Below are 18,251 nucleotides of genomic sequence, written 5' to 3'. Positions count from 1 at the left end.
GCAAGAGGGTGTCGATCAGGTCCCAGATTTCTACGACGTGTTAGTTCAGCAAGTGCATGTTGGAGGATGCATGTCAGGTTTTCGAAGGTGCGTGCATCGGGCGGGCCTCTGACGTTAGTGGGAGCTAGGTCAGTGGTGAAGGATATGCGGCAGGGTCTGCACGAGAACTGTTCGTGGGTGGTGTTCAGCGAGGATCTTACGCAGTCGGCATGTCTTCCAGGATTGAGCGTGTGAAAGGTGGTAGAGTCGTAGTGATGGGGCGTTGGGTGACCAGGGTTGCCGGCGCTGGTCAGGTTACCGACTGATAACCGGTGCAGATGGGCTTGCCTTAGGAGCCCTGCATGTGTCCACTGCGCGGTGCCATTAAGTAGGGAGGCGTGAGCGGGGACTGTCAGGGTGGGAGGAGCCACAGGGGCAGCAGCAGTGGTAAAACAGGCTTGGCGAGTGAAAGTGAATAAATATAAAATAAAACTCAGCACAATGAAATAAAAACTCAGTAACACAAATGCATAAAAACTCATTAACAATGTCAAAACAATAACCACAATGAACTCCGCTGACGAAAAAAATCACCAGGAGGCAGGGTGGGCTGATTGTGCGAACGCTGACTGTGGGGGGCTCTAGGCTGTGGCAGTGAGGCGAAGCTGCAGGGGAGAGTGCTGGCCTGGACCCACGGTCTAGGTTTCACCTAGGCCTTGGCAGCAAAACTGATGTGCGTAGCGCACTGGGGGCCTGGGGTGCAACTCACCCCTTCCTAATCATCACCCAACGAAATGGCCCTACATTGCAGCTGCCCACGCTCTCGCAGTGCAGCTGGAAAAGGCAAAATAAGCACTGGCACCAACTGTGCCTCTTAGGTCCCTCTCCAGGAACTGAAATTGCCCCAAAATGAAGTCCGCACCGACACCATGGGGCCTCAGGGAGTGCCAACACTGCTCTGCTTAGACCCCACTCACTGGGGCTGCTCCTGGTGCCTTTGCGGCACCCGCCAATACTTAAAGGTTTGCCCCATGAGCCCCCTCTTCCAGTACCTCCTCGATACCACAATGCGCAAGGACAGCCCCACTCACTGGGGCTCCTCTCCGTCGACTCCTCCAGTCTCCCAACACGGGGGAAGCTCGGCGGCATCTTTCCTTGTAGGACACGGCAGCAGTGGGATGCAGAGTGAACTCTACGCCGGCGTCGTTCCCTCTGCCTTTCCTCCAGGAAGCTTGCCCGCCTTCCGGCAGCAACAGGGGCATGTGGAGCAAATTCTCTGCCTATCACGCTACCTTCTCAGAGGGCAACAGCAATGCGGGGTGGGCTCCAGCTGCGCCACAGAGTAGACTCCCGCCTCAAAAAGGAGCATAAATGCAGGGTGGGCTCCTGCTTCCCTCCAGCAGCACGGGGGAATCCCTACACCGGCATTCCCTCTGAATCAGTCGCAGCCCAGCGCTGCCGGCCACCAAAGTATCTCCTGTCCTGGGAGAATCCAGAAGAGCATTGCAGCACTCCTGAGGCGCTAAGCCCCCAAACGTTCCAGGCCAAAGGCTGGGCCCAGGCAGGCCAGCTCACAAAGCCTGCCAGCAGGGAGGCAGTCCCTCGTGACGGTTCCTAGTGGGGCCCAGCAGAAGCAAGTCCCCAAGTAGCACAAGGAAGCAAGCACACTTTCATGGGGTCACAGCCCCAGTACATACTCATTTTTCCTTTGTTCTGCCCTGGCATGGGGCTTGGGGAACCAGTCTCAACTGGTTCTGGGGGTGTTGAAGCACTCCGTTTACCAGGCTTCCACCCTCCTTTGTCAGATGGGGCTCAGTCCTCAGACACCACAGGGGGGGGGCGGAGCAAGCCTTCACCAAGGCAGGTACAGACCTATTTAGTGTCAAGGGACTACTCCTCCCACTACTCTAAATGCAGATCTTCCAATCAACCTAGCGCTGACTCACCCTGCCCTCCCTGGAGCCACACACCACACCAGCCCCTGTCACTACAGAGCCAGACATGCAGACAGCACACAGAAATGTCAACTTCTAAAAGTGCATTTCTAAAATAGTGATAAATACGTGCACACCATTGCGCAGCATTTATTACTATTCCAAACATACCAACCTTGACCACGCTGCTCCTCTCACATCAGGAATTACCACTGAAACACTTATCAAGGAATACCCAATGCAATTCTATGAGAGGGCTGCCTCACAGAAGTGAAAAACCAAAATGGCTGTTTGTCACCACCAGGACATGTCCTACCTTTTACCTACAATCACCCTGCCCATAGGGCTAGCTAGGGGTGACTGACATGCAGTAAAAGGGGGGTTACAGACGTGGCACACTACCCCCATCTGCCATGTCACAGCGGCAGTATCACTGTGCCCACAGGCCCTGCAATGGCAGAGGCCTGAGACTGGTTTGAAAGGCTACTTTGGTGGGTGGCGCAAGCAGCCCTGCATGTCCACCAGTAGCATTTAATTTACTGGCCCTGGGTATCTGATATACCACTTTACATGGGACTGATCGGTAAATTAAATATGCCAAACAGATGTAGACCAATCTTACCATGGACAGCAGTGCTAAAGAGTCCTAAAACCACCAACATCTTGACAGACAAAAGGCTAGGAGGAAGGCAAAAAGTTCAGTGATGACCCTGCAAAAAGGGTCAAGTCCAACAACAATTAGAATCAAAAGGATCTTTAGAAAATAAAATGACCTAGAGCTCACCAGAGCAGAGTTTCAAATAAGAAAATAGGCTGCGGCACCCTAAAGCAAACAAAGGACTGGTCTGAAGCAAATTAAATATCACACTAAAATCACATACACCAGTTCCAACTTATGGCCCTCATGCTTTAGCTGGCAGAAGTTAGCTTCTAAGAGACAGTGTCTTGCTGAGAGCAGACACCCAACACAGCCCTAGTAGTGGACTTGGTAAGCCATGTGCTGTTGAGCACCTGGCTGTTAGCCATGAGCAGCCAGCTCATTGTTGAGCTGGCTGTATATAAAATATAGATTAGGCACACAGGATGGTATGCAAAAGTGGGGAGGTTTACCCTTTTGCCCATTAGCCAGTTATTGTCCAGTAGTCAGCCCCGCGCATGGATAATGGAGTGTACAAATAGTACCTCACCCACCAGCTCCTGAAAACGCTTAGACAAGTGGCAGAAGAGAATTGGACCTGCTGTCTGTAACCTGTGGGGAGAACTGAAGGGCTGGATGTACTCCCATCTTGTACCCAGGGCAACGTGGTCCGCAAAGGTCAGTTGCTACCTACTGTGACCACAGGAACTGCAAGGTTATTTTCCTTGCTGTAACTAGTGAACCAGTTACAACATGGACTGAAGTGGAGTGAACCTTACTGGTGGCCTCTGTTGGAGTGTCCTGACCTGTAAGTGCTGTCCCTGAAGCACTGGGAGCATTTGAAGTTAAACTACCCCAGAAAGTCTGAAAAGTTGGGACTAAAAGATTTTGGACTCCAAGATCTTTATAACACCAGCAGGACCTTATGGCAAATGTGGCAGATTTTGATAGGACTATTCGAAACCGCTTAAAGCTCGCCTCACTTGCGGATTTGAGCTCCAAAAAAAGACTTCGTCCGAAGTAGAAATCTTGAAAGGATGAAGGCACGAAAAGTATCCAACTGACAAGATGATTGCGGCAATCTTGAAACTTACATTTCTCCCACTCTAAGCTTTTGCTGCCTAAGCCTATGACTTAAGCAGGACCTCGTCCATCCGCTGTCTGGCTTTAAGAGGACTTGCGTATACAACCTTACCCCACTGAAGGATTTAGAATCCTTCAAATAAAATTAAATAAAAAACTAAGTCAAAAGGTAAAAACTTTGACCAAGATGACCCACTTTGTGTATCCCACTTGCACATGTTCGCAGTTGGCCTGAAATTGCACCTAGATCCTAGTCAACCATGAAAAGTAATTTTAGATTTGCACTTTTTTTTCTTGGTGCTTTTCTCCTTAAAATTAAAAAGCAAAAACTATTGACTTTGAATATCACAGGGATACAGTCAAAACTTGACAATGTAGATGGACTGAAATTCATCCGGTGTTACGAGTTAGTCTGCCTTCAAGAAACATGGTCCCTAATAGACCTCTAGATTAATAGGCTTTGCTTCTTCTGTAACCCTGCTCTGCCAGTCTCCTCAGGGAGGAGGGGGTGGCACAGCAATCCTGATCTCTTAATTGTAACAGGGTAATACACCATGGTTTCAATCAATACTGGTAACCGGCTTAGAACCGGGTGATATTGGTGATTCTTTTATCATAACGTTTGGATCAACACATTCTATTGACATGCTTAGCAGGCAATCCAGAACAGAAATACTGCAGGGTGTGTTATATATTTTATGAGCAGGGATTTTAATTATCCCCTTGTGATTCCAGCAATTTGAGGGTGTATGGTTTGGTTAATGAGTGGCCAATCTACAGCCCACTTTAGACGCTCCAAGCAGGGTGATGCCTTAAATAACATTGCCTTCTTAAACGACAATCATTTTGCCAGTTTGTGTCAAAGATGATCTTATTACTTATCCTACCTTCTTGGGTGGATTGAAACCAAGCACAATAGATTTTGCCATTAGCCAGAATCTATAGTCTTCTGGGTAGTGATTTTAAAGTGATACCGAAATGAGTTGGTGATCATAACCCTCTTGGCAGCAAGTTTGAAGACTGACTCAATCTCGCAGTATGCAGACGATCCTGCCATCATGGACCAAACCAAGTTAGGCTTACAAATGTCAATGATCTCCATCGCTACAATCTAGCGAATAACTTGCACGTGAACCAGAACAAAACCAAAGTTGTTGTATTTGGTAAATATCCGCATTAAAAAAAACGCACTGGCAGATGGGTGACCTACATATGACAGCCCCAGCCTACAACTAGCTCGGAATGTGGCCATCAGAACGGGCCAAACCAGTCGTCCATCTACGGAATCTCTAAACAAAGGGCTCACCGTTATCCACCTGCTAAAGCATCTCAGCTAAAGCATCTCAGTAACCGTCTACAAAGTAGAACAGCTGAGCCCAGGCTGACTGAACTGAGAGCAAAACTGGTCCCGGCTGTCAACTATAGCCGCATGACATTTCCCTGTGTCTTCGATAAGTGTTTATTAAACTCCCTACAAGAAAACTACTTGCTCCTCGGCAGGGCAGAAGATTGAGGCTAGGGGGGGAAATTGGGCCTTGGGAGTCCTGACCTTGCTGTACAGGGGACTTAAAGTACTACTTCAGGGTCCCACGGGCCCCAGAGGCTTCGATCAAACACCATCAGAGATCAATCTTTGACAGATCAGGGTCTCTGTGGGAATTACAGCTAGCCACTGCAATACGCTCTTTAAAGATCAGGACAGAAACCCTGCACACACAAGACATTACACTCAGCATGGAAAAATGTAGTGAACAGGCAGGTGCTTTTAACCTCTTGAGCAAGACATTGGGAGTCATTGGCCCAACCCTGACAGAGGCGCTGGATACATCTTACATTCCAGGGAAGGCAGTCCTATTTTCTACAGGCACCTAGTCCAGGCTCACAGGAAAATACTCTATGAGGCCAATTGCCTTGCCAAGCTCATTTTAATCCTGAACTGGCCAATCAAGAAGTAATCTCATGCAGGCTATGTAAATAAAGTAAAGAATCTTGGCTCCATTTATGGTGCTGCTGCTCCAAACTGTCCGAAGAACATTGCATGCTCCTTCCCTGGTCTCGGTTGAAAGGCATTAAGCACTGGAGGGAGGGATCGTATCCGTGCTTCACTGAAAGCACTCCCAGTACTCTAGCAAGATCGGGGAAATAAACAAGCCTAATCTGCTACTCACTAGCTGAAGAGGAGACAACAGCACTGTCCATACTCCATAGGTCTAGCACTCTGCAATTAGCCAATAGAAGATCAGTTCACCAGAACTGATGGGTCTTGAGTAGAGTATTACACGGTTATGCGGCCTGGGACTTGTCAATCACCAATACAGCATCAACATCTATCCAAGGTAGCCCTCACCCATTGAGGGTAGGAAATCTCACCAGCTAACCGCCAAACAGTGTGGTGACCAGTCGTGTGTAGTTGGTGCCCAAACAGCAGGTGGACCAATATCTTTGCACTAGGCACATTGAACTTTACACCCTCACCCCTGTAACGTTGGACACCAATTCCGAAGTCAACTTTGACTAGTCTCTGGGAGGTTTTAATTTTTTTTTTTTTTTTTTTTTTTAACACCAAGGGAACAAATCAATGTGCGCTGTTGAACATGCTTTTAATATTCCACTGGCTGTAACATCAATTGTTTTTTCTATATTTCGTGTAATGGTTGACATGTCAAGATTAATTGAACAAGGAGTTGTAGTCAGGTTGGGAGATGCAAACACGTACAGACGAGCACTGAAAAGGCTGCAGCATGGCGAATTAAAGCCGTGGCGAGAGGCAGCCCGACGGCAAGACCCATTGTCCTCGCCAGCCACACGCCACCATTACAGCATCCAGCAGCAGCACTGGTAAATAAAGCATAAGAGAAAAGAACGCAAACTGCTGCATTAGGAAGCCAAACAAAATATCAAAAGAATTAAACTACTGAAAGTAATGGGGAATACAATGCACCCATCCACGAAATGTTATGGGCTTTACAAATATATTCAGCAAACTGCAGTGCACAATTAAAGTGGAAGTACAAAGAAGGGGGCTGACCGAAAACCCACAAACTATTTTCTGTATATTGAGTTCGATGACAAACTCACAACTGCCAAATTTATTTGTAGTCACACCTACAAACGACGACTATTTACTATATAGGAGATGCATTCCATGTCTAGCTTTCCAATGATTCACATTTCAAAACATTAACTTCCGCCTTTTACATTTCGACCTTCACATGTTATACTAAAAGATTAACCATAGTCGCAGAATTACTCTAAACCCTCGATTTAAAAAAGTTATAGTAATTCAGTCACATCGTCAATAACTCTAAAAGAGGCAACTTGTGACTAGTAAGCAAGCATTTAACAAACATTTTCTGATGACATGCATAAAGAGGTAAATAAAGGCTATTTATCGTCAAGCATGCCGATTTAGATTTTAGCAATGTCAATACTCATGCAACAGCACCGGCAGAGTAAGAAAAAATCAAAAAAATAAAAAAATAGAAAGTTAAGTTGCACACAAATTGTTCTATCCATCAATACAGTTCTATAGTTTACCTTTGCTCAGTCTCATCACCAGGGCTAGAGACCCAAATACCTCCTCGGCAGGTGGTAAAACGATATCCTCGGAAGCGTAGGACACCATCAGAGAATCATTGATGTGATAAATACAGGATATGCTCAAACTAGGGGAAAGCAGAAACATTTTCAGAATCCAAATTGCATTTCACTTAACTATTACACAATTATACTTACTTGTATTTTGCTCCAGTTGGGCTTGATCGGAGGTGGAATATATTATTTTCATAAATGACGGTGTTTCCTACAAACTGGAAATAAAATGGTGCATATGAAAAATTAGTGACAAATGGGATAAGACAACCAAATTACAAAACACACAGACCCAAGTTATGAGAAATACCAAACCAAGACAAGCCACATCACTCCATGCAAAATTGACGTATAGGATGCCATAGAATACCCTTGAAGTGGTTCCACAGGTTTTGGCATTAAAGACGAATGTTGCGCTCAGATCCGTTATCTCAGTAGGTCTACAACGCCGATCCCGTAACACCAGTTGACTAAGATCCATGCCTTTTAACACAGCCTTTGGAGAGGTTGTAATGACAATGGTCCCATTTGGATGACAATCTGCCAAAGTAAACCAGTGTAGATTAAGTGAAGGATTTTAGGGATGGAAGAAGTCAAAGAAAAAGTGCATCACCTTAGAACTAACAGAATGGCATTAAACATCGATTAAATCTTAAGCACTTGGCAGATATGCAGGTAAAATAATGAAGAGGCTGCTGTGTTACAAGTAGACGAGCCGGTGTAATGAATGCTTTGAGTAGGGATCTTAATATGGCTAAACTGGGGTTGAGACAAGAGCAATAGTGCATTTTATTTAAAACCAATATGAGATGCATGCATTTGGAGATGCTAAAAAAAAAGAAAAAAAAAAAAAAAGCATTTGCCATTAGGCACATAGTTTCTGTAACAAAGCCCTTAGAGATTGGAGAAAAGAGTGCAAGCAGTTTCCCAATGTATACTGAAAACCAAGAGTAGGTGACTAGCAAGCAGCTGAAAGACCATGAAGATTTTTTAGTACAAAAGGTTCGTGTAAACGAGTAGCACCAAATCAGCTTGAGGGGGGAGGGGGGGGGGGGGGGGTCTTTCCTCAAAAAAAAAAGTCTGAAACTAGTTGTCCTGACTTTAAGAGTTTTAAATAGCGTCAACTAGACCAGAGGACATCAGGTATCAGAGCGCTTTACATGACCAGTGTCGTCCCAGATGGGCACATTCATTTTTGTTAGGCACAGGGAGATTAAGTGATACATTTAATCTGTATTGCAAGCCAGTCACCTCAAAAACGGACACCACCAATGCTCTACTCACAGAAGTTACAAAATCATCTCTAGCACCTTTAAAAGCCCCGCTTCTTTCTGCAGGTCGCCCAATAGTCATTGCCAAAAAGTTTGATCGAGTTACCGAACCTCATAGAGGTCCATACTAGCTCCCTCTGAAGGCAAGGGTTAAAATTAAACTTGCCTGCTTTACTTACCGAGCCTTAAAATCTAAACATCCTACCTTCCTTCCCTCTCTGCTACTCATTTCCAGTAGGACAAGAAATCTGAGGAAAAAAGTTTCTGGCTTTAAAGAAATTTAAATCCCACCAAGATACACAAATCCTTCTCAGATGCGGCCCTTAAACTCAAACGGTCTCCAACGAGATCAGACAAGACAACAGCAGTGTTTTAAAAAGCAAAACATTTATTTGAATGGGGAGTCACTCGATAGTCTTACATCTGAAGCTCATATTTCCATCTACTCTGCTCTTTTCTCCTCCTATTTCATCTTCCCTCAATCTACCTGTTTGATAAAATCTTCCAAATGGCTATGCCTATATCTGGGTCTCAGTTAGGGTTGTTTACTGTAAAGCCTGCCAACACAGTTGGTAGAGTAGTTCTATATAAACTTAGAGAAGAAAAAAAAAACTATTTTATGTGGCAGAAGTTAGAACATTCATGCACAGGGAATAGGCAACGTACACCAGAGTTTTCAAATTGGCAGACCTGTAGGAATCTGCTTGGAAGAAAACAGTTTGATTTTGGGCCTAAATACGTTTTTGGGGCTTCAATAGACATTAATCAGGCCTGGAAGTATTACCAACCTCTAGATGTAAATCCTGAATATTGGGACAAATTCCTGGCATCTCCTCATTTCGTTGGTATCTAGGAAAGAGTCCCAAATTCTGAAAGGATCCAATCATCTTACCCATTCATAAAAAAAGGGTCTAATTTGCAACTCTAGAATTATGAGCAGACTACTCCCCTGGACGCGTAGGAAAGATATTTGCTGTGCCACTCTTGGAGCATTTCCAAGCCAGGACAGTGAAAATGCATGGCCTTTTAATCATTGGTTTCTGCCAAAATGCAGTAATGTTACCATATGGGGTATCGGAGCGGTTCTAAACAGAAAATGCATAATAAGGAAACCACCAAGTCTACGCCACATTTATAGACTTTGTAACAGTCTGAGATTTCTTGAACATCGCAAGAATAGGCAAGAGCAGTCAGTTTACGCCAGGGAGAAGGGCAGTCTACCTTATCAAAGGAAACATTACCATCACAAATGTGCTGAGCAGGGATTTATTTTGACACCATTTATATTCTTGATATACATGACCTCCAAAGAGTACTGAATCAGATACCCAAGTCTCTACGTAAACACATGCACATGTAAACAAGCCTATATGCAGGAGAAGTAATAATCCTAAACACAACATTAGGTATTGCAAAAATACCGTACAACCCTATGTAATGATGCCAGCCTAACTTCGAAAATTAACACAGATCTAGAGTAATGGTTTTTAGCAAGTGGGAAGAAGCATTGCAATTATTCCTGGCACCTAGATAGTACTAACTTAGAACATGTTTCATCATTGTACATTCCTTAGCTTTAAATCTCACAAACTGAGTTTCCTGCCACATACATAACTTATCGGTTACAAGCCTATCTGCTGTGGTAGTCCCCTCAACAGCATTCGCTACTTGGTGGGGGAGGGGAGACACCACCCAACATATGTAATGCTGGTTTAGAATGCCAAGGTACAGCCGACGTTACCATATAACAATGCATGTTTATCATAAGATTTGGAATCCAGCTATACTGGCTGAAGAGGGGTGAAACCCTGAAACTGGTCCTAGGATGCTTGTTTCCAGTCCAGGGACGGCCTGGCCTGGCAGTTCGGGCTGGACTGTTCCCATTGGGCACAGGGTCAAGACTGATTTGCATATGGCTGGGTCCAAGCTGGAATGGCATGGTGAGCAAAAAAACGCTGGATTTAGGCACAGATCTCTGTACTGGGGTGAATGTATGACATTGTTCTGCATTCTGTCCATCAATAGTTTTTTGCATTCATCATAAGATTTACACCTTCCTGTATTGCATGGAGGGTAAGATTTTAAATAACCTACTGGCGTTTGTAATACCCTCCAGATACAAGCATTTGGGTTAGAATTTGGGCACACCGCTGGTGACTTGAAGCTGTTGCAGTAATCAAAACATGAATGCAAAATATTTAATGCTGCTTATTTCCTGTGATGGCTAATAAGAGAAGAACTCTGGCGGCAATAACCACAAGAATTACACCAGGTCACAAAACTACTTTTGTATTGATCTAGGATTACAAGCTGAACCCAAATTTCACTCCTTAAAAACGCAACACACCAGAAAGACTAACTGGATAGAGTTCTGAAAAGGATCATTACTGCACCGTAAGGTCATCAAGAAACATTTTGCTGTATTAAAAAAATAAAAACACGTAATCCAATAACTAAAAAATTACAGATCAATGACAATTTGAAAAATAGTATCTGCGTGGGGGTCTACGATCTGTACTCCGCTATTTAATTTTTCAAGACAAAGCAGGTCAGATTGGTTTGCCCAGTTTTAAAGAAGTTAAAACTGCTTTTCAACCCAAGAGGTTTATTGCGAATGGGATTACATGGAATGCCCAACAATGAAAATATTTAACCCAGAGTAAGTATTAAATATTTTCAGAATTTAACTTATTAAAAGGTTTTATGCCATTGCAATTTTAGCCTCTTTTCGGTTTTACGATCATTTTTTTCATTCTATGGTTGTGTGTACATTGTTGCAGTTTGTATGTTCACATTATTGTAATTTATCAAACCAATAAATAAACTGGATCTTGACTCCAAATTCACACACCAGTGGTTGGGGAGAAAAGAGGTCATTTGTGATACACCAAGATGTTAAAAAAACAAAAAAAAAAAAAAAAAAAAAAAAAAAAACATACCCAGGCACAATCTCCAAGTTGTACAGGTTAAACAGCAAACATTCAAACACAATAGTGCCCTTTTGGGCTATAAACTAATAACTTAAAATATATATTTTGGCCTCCAAGTATTGATCATACTAGATTGCGATTTCTACAAAAAGGAGGGATGTCCAATTGAAGAAAGCACTGCCTCATGTGGTAGTCAAAAAGCAGCAAGTAATACAGCAATACAGATTAGCATTTTCAACATTGAAATCACCGATTTTATTTATTCTGGGGTTCATGTTGAGAGGGAAGGAGGGTGTTCATACAATGTACCTTCTCAGATTAGTATTGAGGGAAGTGAAGCAGCCTTTTTCCCCTCCGGCATTGACAAATGTATAATATCAGGAATCCTTATTAATCGTCCCCCTGGGCCCGTCTCCATTGATACTTTGAAATTCAAATTTTACTGTGGTTGGAGATCTGGATTTGCATTTTGAGGATACTCCTTGTCTGGCAGCAATGATTGTGGCTGCAGATTTGGAGGGGTTGCAGCTTTTTCAATATGTGACGTCCTCCACACAGATTGGGGGATATGTTGGACCCTATTTTTTCAAATCTGGCTGGGATATTGATCATGCATCCTATTCCACTCACTTGTTCTGCCCATTTTGCCATTTATTTTATGGTCTTGTATGAGAACTTGCCAAAAAGTCACGCCCCTGCCCATGTGGCACAGGCACGGCAGTGGGTTAAGCTCACCCAGTCTAAGTTCTGTGAACTGCTGGCGATCAGCCAGCCTATTTAGGACAGCTGTATTGAGACTGCAGATGCACAAATGGAGAAGTGGATCTTTGGAGCATTAGATAAAGCAGATCTGGTAGAACATCCCATTTTTCGCACACAGTCAGCTGAATGGCTTAATGAGGATTTGATGGTTTTGAAAACTCCGTGTCAGTACCTTGAGCGCCTTTGGCACAGCATATAGCCCTGCATGCAAAATATATTTGGCAGTGCAAAAAAAAATTCTACCACTGTAGTGTTCAGAAAGCACGGTGTGACTTCAGCACCGATACAATTCAGTTTGCTCAAAAGTTCTAATAAGCTAAAAGTGCCCATGATTGATTCCGGGAGGGGGAAATTACACGCGATATAAGCACAAAGTGATATTTTGCACATTTTATTGGACTGTCTAAAGGTTCAGACCGCACGGACAAGGTCTTTATGTCCAATTTAAAAAAAGATGGTATAAGAAACTGTACAAGCTGTGGAACTTTTAATCAAAATTAGTTTCTTGGATATAGCATGTGCTATTGGCAGGTTTACGATTGCTGTCAAAAAGGTTTGTGTATATAGATCAGCAACGCTTAGATAATTTATGATGAGTTATTTGTATGTCATGGGGGAAGGGGACGACAAAGAAGGGGTATGTTTTAAGTTATTAGTTTTTATAAGATTGTAATCAATGGGTTGTTTATTTTGTTAAAAATGTATAACTACTTAAGTGAATGTATTTATAAAAAGCGGTCAGGTTTGTATAGGATATGAGATTAAGGACCTAAGGTCTAAATAAACATTTGACAGACTGAAAGCTCTACTTGTGAAATATTTCACTGTGGTGAAGTCACTCATCACCAGCTCCACTCAGTCTCGACTGCACCATCAGAGGTGGGATGTAACGTCCTAGCACAGTTCTTTGTGGAAAAGGTAGCAAAGTTATATAGTTTATTTCCTGCAAAAGCCAGAGATGCCCCGTGTTTGAGCACCTGGTTCGACTGTTTGGCGAACAGCTGTGCTATCAAATTCAAGGACTGGTGCCGGGCGGTGGAAGCATGCTGTGCCAGTTCCTGTTGAAAAATCCTCCTCTGGACCCCTCCAAGCCAGAAAACTATCACCTGGTCTTACTGCTACCACTATTCTCCAAGATCACATCCTGATTGAGAGACTCTGGAACTGTGGGGTGGGCCATGAATCGCTGAGCTGGATCGCCTCTTATTTGAAGGGCGGCACCTTCTAGGTGTCAAACACCCAATCAATCAAAGGTGCTTCCACTGAAACAAGGGGTGCCACAGGGCTCCTCCGTAAGTCCAACTTTGAGTGAACATACGACCGCTGATGGAGATCAAACGCAATGGCTTCACCATCATTTCATATGCAGATACCACAGCTGATCACACACACAGAATACGTCCCACATGGCCTCTGCCTGGCAGAGCTGGCTAGGTGGATGGACCTGAATTGCCTGAAGATCAATGCTGTCAAATCAATGCAGTGGCAGGAAAATATTTTGGACTGCTTAATATGCAGAGAGAAGTCCTGTGCTTTCTGTCAGTCATAAAAAAAACACAATAAAACACAGTAGTTCAGGCACAGATTGTGTGTGGTCTCATCTATTGCAATGTTTTGTACATTAGTGTAACAGGTGCAGATTAAGAGACCCCAGGGAATACAGGACTCTGCTGCACAGCTTTTATTGACCTTGCCAAAACGCATGTTAAAATGGGACACACTTAAGTTGCACTGGCTTCCGGTGAAGCAGAGATCCGCTTTCAAAACCCTGTGCTACTGTCAAAAGGCACTTGCTAACAAAGTTCCATGCTACCTTCAAACTTTGGTTAGACCATTTGTACCATCAAGGCATTTAAGATCAGCAGGGGAGATGTTGGAGACTTCTCCCAAGATATAGAAAGTGTGCACAGATGGGAGCTCTTTCAGCTATTTAGCGCCAAAATTGTAGAATGCTTTGCCTAGATATTTACAGGTCCAGTTGGAACATCATTAGGAAAAAATTAAAAAGTATATTTTAAACAGGATCTTTGGGGGTGTAATAGTTGCATCTAGGCCTGCTGATACCTGTACCTAGCACTGGGACACCTCGTTTGAGGTAGCTATACTTTAGAAAAATAATTTTTGTAGTATTGGTATTATAAGTAGTAGTAGCTAGCATTACCATTAATATTACCTTTACTCTTAATACTACTATCTCTTGCAAGTTCTGCGGATAGAGGCAATAAAATGTGAAATTAAGGTCTAGGCCACAGGTCTTCAGTCTATGGTGTGCACCCCCTGGGTGCATTGCCCATTTGCCCAGAGAGGCAATTGGCACTCAACGGTGGTGCGTCAATGGACCATAAGGTTAGTGGGGGGCTGGGGCAGTCTCCCGTTCAGGGTAGCCTTGTGTATGGACACCAGGCTCCTAGGGGTCCGGAATAGTCAAGGAAAAGGAAGAAAACATTTGGCGGGACAGCCGGCTGGGCGCCATGGATAACGCCCCAGGGAAGGTCTTTTAAATTTTGTGTTTGCTATGAGTCAGAGGGACAACCCACTGGGGGCTTTCCAAAGATGGCACAGGGAAAAGGGCAAGGCTTGGGGGATCCTTCCCTGCATTTGCATAGATGACTGCTGAAATCTGGGACCTGTGCTTTAGCTGGGTGGGGGGGGGGGGGCATAGAGACCTGCTGTACAGCCCCTGTCAAGTGCTCAAGGTCCAAGCGGGACAGTTCCAGCCCAGGTTTTTCCCCTTTGCATTTTAGGATTCTTATAAAACCTTAGTCATGTTCCTCCGATTTGTTTAAAACCGGACTGCTAGTCGGCGAATGCAAATAAAATCTTGGACTGGAGCAGTAGGTCATGGCATCTACTGCTGTCAAGAAAGCAAACTTAGAACAAGAAGTCTGAAGACCGGTCAGGAAACTCTTGTAGCATGAATGGGTAGAAGCAGATCTCGGACTTGCATTTCTTTAATAAGGGGTCTGTGTTTACAAGTGAAAAGGTACAGTTTATAATGCACTCCCATACAAAAGAGCATCTCCAACATCTGCTTTCTGTCCACCCAGTGATACTGCCTCCGTTGCCAAGGGGCTATGAGCAACATGCCTCTAAATGATTGCGTCATGCGGGTGCAATGAAGTAATTGCCACTGTCAACCAGAACAGGCAAGGTAAAGATGGGTCATTGCAGTTTAAACCACCCATGACTGGAGCTTGAGTTGAAAGACTCGATCAGAGAGGAAAAAGTTTAATATACAGGAATGTGCACTAAATTTGGTAACATCTGGTCCAATCCTCGAAATGTAGGTCTTATGAGGCCCACTTTACTGGATAAATCCCTAGCTTATGAAGCGGGGGGGGGGGGGAGGGCAGATAATTGAAGGCTTTTGAATGATAGATGGTTTTCGCCCGATTAAAAATATAACCACATTTCTCTCTGGTGGGAAACAGTCGGAACACCATGGTCTAAACAAGTGTTCTGACTCCGCAAGCCCTACCACGCTTGCCTTAACCACACATCTGCATGGTTAAGGCAATGCATGGTCTAGCTGCTGGCGGACGGAAGCAGGAAGACTTCGCAGGAAGCAGTGAGGCAAGTAGGGCTGGGTCTAGTGCTGGGTGTTTGGTGGGCTGGTAGTGGGTAGGGGTTTGTTTCGAGGGCTGGGTCAGGATAGTTTTGTGAGCTGGGGGTGGGTCAGAATAGTTGTGGGCTCGGGTGTCGTTTTGTGACCTGGGGTTGTATTCAGGGCTGGGGTTGGAGGTAGTTTTCAGAGGGCTGGGGGGTCGGGTGTAGATTTCAGAGCTGCAAGGTGGGGGTAGTTTTCAGGGCTGAGAGTTTTTTTTAATTAGGGGTTGGTGTATTAGACATCAGGGGAATGGGTATTCAAGGTAGTTTTTAGGGCTGGGTCATGGCTGGACTACGTTAAGGGACAGTTTTAAGCCTCTTGGCAGTGGGAGGAGAATGGGTGGTCATGGTAGTTTAGGGCCGGGGGCGGTTCGGGGTACTTTTTAAAATAGGGGTTTGCCTAAGGGCAGTGAAAGGGGTTAGAGTAGTTGTAATTACAGCACAAGGGGGTGGGGGGGGGGGTTGAGCTAGTGTTAAAGGGTTAGGGACAGTATGGGGGTTGGGAGGGGGTAGGGGTATTTGGACCTCAGGGCGGGTAGGTATCTTAGGGCGGGGGGAGAGAGGGTCTCAACCTTACCCATGCATACCCTATCACCATTCATGCCTTTACCACAAAATTATCTGTTAAAGGAATGAGAGGTTAAGAAATTTTTTGTTTAGGTTGTGTTGTAGAAGCATGTGTGGTTTATCCACTAGTGGTTCTATCATACAACCTTCTCTGGTGCATCTTTGTAGCTCATTTGAGTGCAGTTTCTAAGCCAATGGCTTGGGGAAAGAAAGGATCTTAAGGGAGCAGACAAGCCTTCTGCGGCAGCAAGATAGATCTGGAATAACAGGTTTTAGAAGGTCATAACTGTATACCAGCAATTTACAAGGCATGCGAGGTGAGTGTTCTTAATCAGATGATTAAATTAGTGATAACAATCCAAAGCAAATCAAGCACTTAAACAGCAATACACACACGTGAGAGAGACTAGTTAGTATAAGATGGATTTCTAGCGATAAACTGAAAGGTTTGAATTTTAATGACTACAATTTCATATTTATTGTTTATTAACGGGTTTAATTTCTCTGGTCAAGATAAGCTGGTTTTACAAAATAGATCTAGATCCCTTTTAACAATTGTGAATAAAATATATAGATAAAAATCAATGTGGTGTGCCTGTGTTTAGAGTACAGTGGCCACGTTTCCCCACGTGAAAACCTGTGGGTCCGACATGTATAATGTATTGATCAAAAGTAAATATTACATAAAAAGGTTACAAAATACACTGGCATGCTTTACTTGTCTGGATGCCTTTTATGCCAAACAGATTTCATGCAATAAACACAAACTTTTCCATGTAGAAAAGAACACAGGTTCCAGTCTTTGAAGAGTACAAGTATGCATGGTAATGGCGGCAGCTGAAAGTCAGATTACTAACTACACTGAAAACAAAAGGAACAGAATGGTGGCATGGAAGGGTATCACATACCTCCTTAAAGCTGTGTTCAGGCCATGGTACCAAGATGGGCTATTGGTTCCCCATTAAAGGCCTTTGCTCTACATAAAATTTAAGTGCTATTCACCAGATTATTCTCCATTGAAATCTCCCTCCTTTATGGTGCAAAATACACCAGAGCCAGCTGTGAGGTGGTTTCAAATGCTTTCTATGTGACATTCCATGCCACCCCGCATCGTCACCAGAACAGGGTGGACATTGTAATTTCCAAGCTGGTGTTTCTACAGAAAGCTCAACCCAACCCCCTCCTCCTTTAAACCAAGCAGCAAAGTTAAGCTCTCTTCAGGTATTCAGCAACCACCATGGTCAGTGGACTTGCTTCTGCAGAGTTCAGCCCATCAGCCTTCGGCATGCAGGGAAAATGCATGGATTTACTGGAATTCTAGCTAGATCATACTACACCAGCACTCCACATCCCTTGAAGGTTTTACAATAGTAGCTGCCACCTCAACTGCAGAGCAATTGATGCTGGAATGAGGTTGGTCTTCTTGAAGTCTTTATCAAGGCTTTTAAGATTTATGAATGCATGCTGTTCCCAGAAAAAAAAAAAAAAAAAAAAAAAAAAATTATATATATATATATATATATATATATATATATATATATATATATGTGAAGCACAATATTTGTCCCTCAAGGAAGCCAATCATTTAAATTGGAGGTGGCTCAGAATTATGGTTAAAGCACTCCAAACTGGGCGAATGTACTCTGCCATGGGAAACAATCAACACTATAGAGGATTCTCAATACTCCCAGACACCCTTTACCGTTAGAGGTCATAGAAAATTCTCAAAATCAAAAAGCCAATGACACCACAATGCTGCTAGAAGAGCCCTCTGCTGCAGATCACTAAATTAAAACCATCACTAGAGTCACAATAGGTCTTGTGTGCCCAAGTTCATTTAAAAGTTTTTTATTTTTTTATAGTCATATCAAGTTTAGTGTGCAGTTCCATG

The 18,251-nt window shown here is 43.9% G+C and overlaps 1 protein-coding gene across 1 annotated transcript in view; it reads right to left on the bottom strand.

The window, feature by feature from the left end:
* The window catches only part of LOC146816765 (uncharacterized), a 132,149-nt gene that overhangs the window by 38,085 nt on the left and 75,813 nt on the right, over positions 1-18,251 (bottom strand). The window contains exons 15-17 of the mRNA XM_085610640.1: positions 7,595-7,764; positions 7,369-7,442; positions 7,171-7,298 (exon numbers count right to left, since the gene is read on the bottom strand). Of these exons, the coding sequence (XP_085466766.1) occupies positions 7,171-7,298; positions 7,369-7,442; positions 7,595-7,764 (372 nt within the window). The remainder of the gene's footprint in view (positions 1-7,170; positions 7,299-7,368; positions 7,443-7,594; positions 7,765-18,251) is intronic.

The sequence above is a fragment of the Triturus cristatus genome, chromosome 6 (assembly GCF_964204655.1).
Source record: "Triturus cristatus chromosome 6, aTriCri1.1, whole genome shotgun sequence".
Lineage (NCBI taxonomy): Eukaryota > Metazoa > Chordata > Amphibia > Caudata > Salamandridae > Triturus > Triturus cristatus.
Note: the sequence above shows the minus strand (reverse complement) of the source record. Positions and strands in the feature narration are given on the sequence as shown.